Genomic DNA, 9,502 nt, shown 5'->3' with positions numbered 1-9,502 from the left:
GGGTAAAGCCTACTTGTCCATATCTCCAATTTCGGGGCCGGTTATTCAATGAAGGAGTAATTAAGTCATATGATATCCGAGCATGAATTTCGTAATAGCTTGAGTTTAAACTTAGTCTATTTAGTTATATGGCCTGTATTATATGAATTACAAGTCTGTAAAAGTTCATATTAGCTTAAAACCTACCTGTAAAGTTATTAAGTTAAGTTGCTTATTAAAATTTCTTTGCCACAATTAATATTTGGAAAAACTATTTCTATTTCAAGCAAAGGGAAATAAGTACCTCATTACGGTAAAGTGATGTAAGTGCTGATAATGAAAGGCTCAAATCTCGAAAATAACATTGCAAAATTGAAAAAGAAGATTACTACTAGTCTACTCCCTTCATCCCATAATAAATGACATATTTTGATAATCACATGAGGTTTTAGGAGATCTTATTTTGTATGTTAAACAGAGAAAGAAAATGTTAATCTATATTAACGTGAGAGAATTTTTTCTAAAAAAATAAAATATGACATCTTTTGTAGAACAAATTAAAAAGGGAAGTGTGATATCTATAATAGAACGAATGGAGTACTTGTTTTCAATCTATACAACTATTTCATCTACATCCAATAATGTAGTTATGGCCTATGAGGAGAGTGTGTTCGAGATTCCTGCGAACTTCCACCTCAACTTTAATTATCATTGCGATATTGCAATTTCGAACGTCGAAATCTAAAATAGTTCGAGGATTTTCGAACTCTAGAGTAAAGGCGTACTTGTTGGTATCCTCAATTTTGTTGTCGGTTATTCATTGAAGGAGTAAATAAATCATGATATCAAAGAGTGAATTTCATAATAGCTTGAGTTAATACTTACTCCGTATTTATTTATATTGATTAGGGCTTCCGAAATCTAGGGTAAGGGTTATTTTTCCATATCTACAATTCCGATCTGACACCCAATAATGGTATTATGAGCCTGTCAAGTTAGAGTATGTTCGAGATCCTGCGAACTGCGAACTGCTACCTCAACTTTAATTATCAGATATTTTAATTTTAAACATCAAAATTTGAAATAGTTTGAGGGTTTTCGAACTCTAGGATAAGACCTACTTGCCGTTATCTACAATTTCGTGGCTGGTTATTCAATGTAGGAGTAATTAAGTCATATGATATCCGAGCATTAATTTCGTAATAACATGAGTTTAAACTTAGCATACGGACTTTATTATATGGATTATAACTCTGTAAAGTACATATATTAAGTTAAAGCATATCTGTATAGCGATGTTGTTACTTAAATTTTCTTTTCCACAATTAATATTTGGAAAACTAGTTCTATTTTAGGCAAATAGAAATAAGTACCCTAATGGGTAAAGTGAGTAATAAAAGGCTATAATCTCGAAAATAACATTGCAGAATTGAAAAAATAAGCTGGAAACCCGAGGTGGACTCTAGAGAGAGAAATCCGCTTTGTAGTGTGAGAGAGAGAGAGAGAGATGAAAACAGGGAAAAAGAGGATTACCAATTCTGACCCCGTTGAGTCGTCACCACCTCCATCCTCCGACCTCCCCACCGCCGACGCCGGCGATGAGGACAGCCTGAAAACTTCAGCTGACAGCTGGAAGCGCGACGATGCGGAGGAGCCCGTCGAAGAGGACGAAGCAGACGAGGAAGATTCCGAAGGTGAGAGAGAGTACGAGCAGGACGAAAACGTTCCAATTGAGGAGGCTGGAGGCGAGAGGACGAAGCTCGCCGATGGATTCTACGAGCTTGAGGCCGTGCGCAGGAAGCGAGTGAGGAAGGTGAATTGTTGCTTGTTGTTGTCAATTAAAGAATGCATTTTTTTCAAATTTGAGCGATGAAATCGAGCTTGATTTGTTGATTGATTGGAATGTGGAAAAATTGCAGGGTCAATTGCAGTATCTGATTAAATGGTGAGTGGTTTGGAACTTGAAATGGCAGTCTTTTTTTATATAAAACGGCTAATTGTGTGTTTTTTTTAAAAGGCGAGGCTGGTCGGAGGCAGCGAATACTTGGGAGCCGGTGGAGAATTTGTCGCAGTGCTCCGATGTTATTGATGCATTTGAAGAAAGGTTTTGTTTTTTTTTTCTATTTTTCTGAATTGTTTTATTTTCTGTTGTATCACTGTATGTTTTATCCTTTCAGTGCTAGCTAGCTAATATATTGTGAATCAGATGATAAATGTAGTAATCTGTGAGACTAGGATCAAAGTCTTGTTTTCGGTGATTTTGAAAAAAAAGGTTTCCGGGAGCTTATAGTTGTATTTTATGAAAGGGTAAAGCGTCCTAATGGCATGTTTAAAGAGAAAAACGACATCTTTGATGGCCCGTGTTTCATTGAAAATTTGAACAAATTGTAGAATAGGCGCGCGTTTCGTTGAAATTGCTACTGACGTGTAAGCCTCCGTCTTCTCTTTGAATATGGCCTTAGCAGTGGTGTATTTCTCTTAAAACACGCCATTAGAATTGTGTGTTTCCCTTGAATACAAAAAAGGTTCCTGATCAGGGAATCTATTTTCTAAAATCACCTAAAACGAGTCCCTAACTAGTGCTTTTATTTTCTTGCTTTTTTCTTTATGGTTTTGAATTTGTCAAAGTGCTGGGATGTTATTGATGTATTTAAGAAAGGTTTTCTTTTTTATTTTTTCTGAATTGTTTTAGTTTCTGTTCTATCACTGGGTGTATTACCCTTTCAGTGCTAGCTTATGTGTTTGTGAATAAAATGATAAAATGAATACATAATAATTTGTCAAAATGTGGTCGGTGTTATTGGTGCATTTGAAAAAATGTTTTCTTTTTAAATTTTTTCTGAATTGTTTTATTTTCTGTTTTGTCACTGTATGTTATATCCTTTCAGTGCTAGCTAATGTGTTTTTGAGTCGGATGATAAAATGAATATCTTGTAGTATTTTTTTTTTTGAGTCCCTGACTAGGATCAAATTCTCGTTTTTGCTGATTTTAGCAATCACCCAAAACGAGCCCCGGACTAGTGCTTTCTTTTCCTGTTTTGTTCTTTCTGATTTTGAATTTTTCGTAGTGTTCGGATGTTATTAATGTCTTTGAAGAAAGGTTTTCTTTTTCAATTTTTTCTGAATTATTTTATTTTCTGTTCTATCACTGTATGTTTTACCCTTTGAGTGCTAGCTAATGTGTTTGTGAATAAAATGAGTAGTTAATAATTTGTCAGAGTGTTCGGTGTTATTGATGCATTTGAAAAAAGGTTTTGTTTTAATTTTTTTCTAAATTGTTTAATTTTCTGTTGTCACTGTATGTTAGTATATCCTTTCAGTGCTAGCTAATGTGTTTGTGAATTGGACATAAAATGAAAACTTCATTTAGTAATTTTTGAGTCCCTAACTATGATCAAATTTTCGTTTTCGTTGATTTTAGAAAAAAGTTTCCGTATATGGGAACTTTTGATGGCAAGTTTAAAGAGAAATACGCCATCTTTGATGGCACGTGTTTCATTGCAAATTTGAACACACTGTAGAATTGGCATGTGTTTCATTGAAGTTTCTACTGACGTGTAAGCAGCCTCCGTCTTCTCTTTAAACACTATTAGCATTGGTGTGATTCTCTGTAAACACACCATTAGAATTGGCATGTTTGCCTTTAATACCAAAAAGTGCTTTTCTTTTCCCGTTTTTTCCTTGTGGTTTTGAATTTGTTGCAGTGTTCAGATGTTAACGATGCATTTGAAGAAAGGTTTTCTTTTTACAAAATTTTTGAATTGTTTTATTCTCTGTTTTGTCACTGTATGTTTTATCCTTTCAGTGCTAGCTAATTAATGTGTGTTTGTCTATTAGATGATAAAATGAATATTTAGTACTTTTTTAGTCTGACTAGGATCAAATCTCGTTTTCGGTGATTTTAGAAAAAAAAGGTTTCCTAAATGGGATATTTTTTGTATTTTATGAAAGGGAAACACGTCACTAATGGCATGTTCAAAGAGAAACACGCCATATTTGATGGCACGTGTTTATTTGAAAATTTGAAGACGTCGTAGAATTGGCACGTGCTTCATTGAAAATTCAACTGACGTGTAAGCCTTTGTCTTCTCTTTAAACATGCCATTAGCATTGATGTATTTCTCTTTAAACATGCCATTAGAATTGTCGTGTTTCCCTTTGATACAACAAAAGGTTCCATTCAGGGAACCTAATCTATAAAATCACCCAAAACAAGCCCCTGACTAGTGCTTTTCTTTTCCTGCTTTTTTCTTTCTGGTTTTGAATTGTTGAATTTTCTGTTGGATCCGTAGCCTGCAAACTGGGAAGAGTAAGTCGGCACGAAAGAGAAAGCGCAAGGCTGGTGTAGCTACCGTTCAAACCAAGAAAAAGCTGCCTCATAATCATCATCAACAGCAGCAGCAGAGGTCTTCTACATCTGCCAATTATAATGTGCCTCCTCGTGTGATCAGGATTGTGGAGGAGCCCATCTCCTTTCCCTCACTCAATGAATCGAGTTTTACGAATGGGAATGACGAGAATAATGTCAGTGTCACAAAGAGTGTAGAAACCTCCAAGCAAGTAAATGAGAATGGTGGGGGAACGGGTTCTGTTACAAGAGAAGAAGATCATGCGCAAAATGAGTTGGATATGAAACTGTGTGAACTGAAAGGAGCGATGGTGGTAAATTCAGAAGATGCTGACAGAGTTGCTATAGCATCCCGAGAAGTCCAACAAACAGGAGGGGATACCTTGGCGAACGGATTAAAGAAGATGGATATAGTGGATGCAGTGCCAGTCCATTTAGGTCGTGTTACTGGAGCTAAAAAGAGGAAATCTGGTGTCGTCAAGAGGTTCATAAAAGATCCAGTATCATGCTCTGTGGATGGTGCACCAAATGGACCCCCGGCAAGTGCTGCACTCATCCCAATAAATGTTCAAAAATCGGAGTTTCCCGTATCCATCATGAGTTGCAAGAGTAAATATGAGGATTCCAAAAGCTTATGTACCATCATCGAAATTGTCAAGCCTGTAAGCTATAAGGCTTCCATATCTGAGAATGACCAAGAAGTCCTGGTAGCCTTTGAGGCCATAAGGTTCGTGATCCAATACCCATTGTTCACTTCATTTTCTTCTGATGAATTGTAGTATAATTTTGTTTATTTGTTTAGTTCAAGGAGATAATGCACAAAAGATGATAATAATTTTAAAACAAAATAGCTATGAAGCTACGGCCTTCATCACTTTTTTACAAATTTGACGTGACTCTTGAATATTAGCAAAATAAAGTCACAAACTTTTCATGATTGTGCAATTTCACTCGAGGATCAAATATCTGAGTAAGGTAAATTCTTTGCACTACTTTCAGTTTCTTGTCATGTTTTGCCACTTCATTTCCTTTTACTTTATAAAGTTATCAAATTGCTTCTGTTATAGAGGAAACCCATTTCTCACTGCACATTTATTTTATTTCATCTAAAATTGCAAAAAGGGGGGGGGGGGGGGGGGGGGGGGGGGGGGGAACTCAGGTTTAATTGTTTTAGTTTAGCCATGGTTGATTTCTAAGAGGAAGAGATAGCATAACTTGCTCTATATTCCTTTTATAGTATGTTGTATTAATGAGTCATCTTGGGTGGGACGGAGGGAGTATCACTTTGTGTTATCATTATATTACTCTCTCCTTATACATACTTAATATATGGTTGCTCATTGCTAGTTTTTCATCAACAATGACTAGATTAGTGACAAGAGACATTGTTCCAGAAATGAGTCTAACTTCATACATGTTTCTTCTGTTACATTGATTTCATTCTGGTGCAGGGCTGATGGAACCAAATTAATAGTGGATAACAAATTTTTGAAAGCGAACAATCCACTTTTGGTAAGTTTTCTAGTTGCTTTGTTGCATTTTTCATTGTGAAACATGAATCTGATCACTTTCTATTTTTCTTTCTCCAATTATCACGCAGCTGATAGACTTTTATGAGAAACATTTACGCTACAACCCGACTTCACCAAAATGATTAAACGGCCGAGTGTACACAATCAGAAGCAACATCGTTTCATGTTTCTCTTTGTTCATTGCTGTAGTTTGTTGCAAAAAAAACCACAGTTTTAAGACATTTAGCAGAGTGCCTATAGGAAGGGTGGTAAATAATGTTGGATTTGTATAAAATCTAAACTGTTCTTATTGCGGGTTTAGTTTATAAATATGTTCTTTACAGAAATCTTCGGAATTATGAAGTATCATTTTTTTTTCTTTATAGTTTCTTGTTTGCTTTATCTATAATGTTGTAAATCTAGCCTTTTAACTTGGTTAGTATTTTTTGTTTGACTCGAACTATTTTTAGGAATTTTTGTTCATAGTTTGTTGTTCGTACAATTCTACGTTACTTGTGATTGTTTTACACGAATGTTTGAAAAATATTTTGTTTACTGTAATAAATGAAGTCTAACTAGAAAGTAATACTACTAAATTCAATAATTAGGATTCTTGGAGGTCGATTTAATTAATTTAATTGATTGGATTTATTTGATGTGGATAAAAATGAATCCACAAATGTTTGGGGTGCAATTTACCATTTTGATTGGATTTATTTAATATGGATAGAATTGAATCCAAACAATAGTTTGGTAATGTATGCATACCTTATTTGACAAATAGTACTACTACATAGTTAGTCTTCTTGTCTTGATTAAAATTTGTGTTAAAAGTATTTAGATATTTTGTCAGTGAGCTTCTATTGATTTAATATAAATGTAACTTTGAAGTTATTTTATTTTCAAAAACACTGATTGTGGTGCCTCTGTTTTGAGTTTAATAGATAAAAAAAAATTATAAGAAAGACCTCAAGTTTATTGTCTTGTCCATCCTGACAATGATCAATTCCTAGATCCGTCACTAAATTTAACATTAACACAATCATGTATCTATAATCCCTATACATATAATCATATCACGTCCATGAATATAACTTCTGTTGCACATATATATAAATATTATTAGTCCAAGATTAAAGAAAAACCTCACGAACATATATAGAAATACATGTGCATGCATACTCAGAAAGAGCATACAAGAAGAGTACAATAAGAGAAAAGTTACATCTTATTCCTCATACACTTACATCATCATAAATCCATGCATCATCACACCCATTAATTTCCTTCCATCCATCTTAACTTATCCTACAAAAATCAAATCAAATCAAATCAAATCACAATAGGTTAATCAATTAGTCACCAAAGGTCCAAAACACACAAACAACCCCAACTAAAAAAATCCATCAACAAATACTCACTTAGAGCAATCAACATTAGGAGAGATTTGAAAGGGCATCGAGATCCCACAGTTTCCGGGAAGAGCCTTGGCGAGCTCCGGCTTGATAGTGATGCTCTTAGCAGCATTCTTGATGCAGTTGCAGGCGGTTTGCTTGTCGGCCGTGGTCGTGGCGGCTGAAGCCAGGCTGGAGGCGCCGGTGCAGCAGGGGGAGGGCGGCGTCCCGCTCCCGCTCTTGAGGTAGTTGATGCACGGCCTCAAGTCCTTCATCACGTCGCTGCATGTGATCGCACGTGATGGCGCGACCACGGCCGCAAGCACGGCTAGGAAGAGAAGTGCTTGAGTGAAAGAAGGCATGCTTGATTGTAATTGCAAGTTGAGATGGTGTGTGTGTTGCTTTGTTGATTATGGAGATTTTATAAGGAGGAAATTTAATTAAATAATGTTTAGGGTTTTCGTGTAAGAGATTTGATGGAAAGTCAAGTGAAGGAGAGATTTAAGAGGGAAGGTGAGAGGTTTAAGCTAATGCAGCTGTGATGGTTAACTTGAGGGTTTGAGTATATACCTACTCCACTTTTTGGGAAATTTCAAGTTTGTTTGAGTGAAAATTGGAGGGGTTCAATTAACTTTTAGTTTTTTGTTGGAGTTATTAGATAGCTTATGTAAGGTGGATACTAGACTTTTCGCCCCTTTTGATTTAAAATGCTTAATTTGAATGATTTAGTTGAATTTTGTATCACGGTGTTTAGTGTATTCCACCGAATTAGGATATATAGTTATTTTTATTATTTAATTTCGATAAACATTATATTAGGGTTGTTAAATTCGAAACTAGAATATTTAATATATATATATATATATATATATATATATATAGGATTGTGATCAATATCGAACCACTCTTAAACCTTAAACGCCGAACAACATCATTATATGATAACATGGAGTTCATTATAATGAACTAATAACAAACATATAATGAACTTCAGATTTCTAAATTATGCATGATGATGTCATTGTTTTTAAATCTTAGAATTCCCTATAATGAACTTCAGATTTCTAAATTATGCATGATGATGTCATTGTTTTTAAATCTTAGAATTCCCTATAATGAACTACAAATAAAGTTGTAATGAACTCCACATTATTATATAATGATGTGTTTGGCGTTTAGTGTTTAAAACTAGTTTGGTATATAATACAACCATATATATATATATATATATATATATATATATAGGTTAGTGATCAAAATATAACTAATCTTAAGTGTATAACTAGAGAACAAATCTCAGCCACACAAATAAATGGAACAAATATTATTTATTTTAATAATATAAAATAGGTCCAAGGTATTTTTGGAAATTACATTATGGAAAGTAACATAATTAAGGCGGCAATTGATATCCGAAATGGGCGGATTCGAAATCGCCGGGGATTCTGCATCCTGGATTTTCCGGTGCTGATGTTGAGCTCGGTGACGCCGGCCATCAACGAGGAGGACAGGGCGATCGCGGACAAGAAATTCTACTTCCATCCGTCGCCACGGACCGCGCCGCAGCTGCTGCCGCTGTTTCCGGTGACCTCGCCTCGTCTCTCCTCTTGTGCAATTCATTTTTAATCTTTCGTATTTAGCCATAAATGGATTAATTAACGAAAAATTTGGGGAGAAAGCGAATGATTTTTTAACATTTTTAATCATCACTCTTAGCATGATTTTACTTCACTCTTGTTTAGAAAATGCATCACTCTTAGCATGATTTTACTTCACTCTTGTTTAGAAAACACATCACTCTTAGCATGATTTTACTCCACTCTTGTTTACAAAACACATCACTCTTAGCATGATTTTACTCCACTCTTGTTTACAAAACGCATCACTCTTAGCATGATTTTACTTCACTCTTCTTTACAAAACACATCACTCTTAGCATGATTTTACTTCACTCTTGTTTAGAAAACGCATCACTCTTAGCATGATTTTACTTCACTCTTGTTTAGAAAACGCATCACTCTTAGCATGATTTTACTTCACTCTTGTTTAGAAAACGCACCACTCTTAGCATGATTTTACTTCACTCTTGTTTAGAAAACACATCACTCTTAGCATGATTTTACTCCACTCTTGTTTAGAAAACACATCACTCTTAGCATGATTTTACTTCACTCTTGTTTACAAAACGCATCACTCTTAGCATGATTTTAAAATATCACTTAGCATACTTGTATTTTTCCACATGTTAAGACGTTTCCTCGAATCTTCCA

General features: G+C 34.9%; 2 protein-coding genes across 2 annotated transcripts; one reads left to right on the top strand and one right to left on the bottom strand.

The window, feature by feature from the left end:
• Positions 1-1,415: 1,415 nt before the first annotated feature.
• Positions 1,416-6,217, top strand: LOC121763370 (chromo domain protein LHP1-like). The gene is made up of 6 exons (XM_042159377.1): positions 1,416-1,792; positions 1,899-1,924; positions 1,997-2,083; positions 4,272-5,054; positions 5,779-5,839; positions 5,928-6,217. Exons 1-6 carry the CDS (start codon positions 1,487-1,489, stop codon positions 5,979-5,981), a joined length of 1,317 nt encoding a protein of 438 aa, XP_042015311.1. The 5' UTR covers positions 1,416-1,486; the 3' UTR covers positions 5,982-6,217.
• A 668-nt stretch (positions 6,218-6,885) lies between these two features.
• Positions 6,886-7,681, bottom strand: LOC121763371 (non-specific lipid-transfer protein 8-like). Its single transcript, XM_042159378.1, has 2 exons — positions 7,260-7,681; positions 6,886-7,146 (listed from the first exon to the last, which is right to left on the bottom strand). Exons 1-2 carry the CDS (start codon positions 7,592-7,594, stop codon positions 7,137-7,139), a joined length of 345 nt encoding a protein of 114 aa, XP_042015312.1. The 5' UTR covers positions 7,595-7,681; the 3' UTR covers positions 6,886-7,136.
• Positions 7,682-9,502: the final 1,821 nt, after the last annotated feature.

Source organism: Salvia splendens, chromosome 14, assembly GCF_004379255.2.
Source record: "Salvia splendens isolate huo1 chromosome 14, SspV2, whole genome shotgun sequence".
NCBI classification, from domain to species: domain Eukaryota; kingdom Viridiplantae; phylum Streptophyta; class Magnoliopsida; order Lamiales; family Lamiaceae; genus Salvia; species Salvia splendens.
Note: the sequence above shows the minus strand (reverse complement) of the source record. Positions and strands in the feature narration are given on the sequence as shown.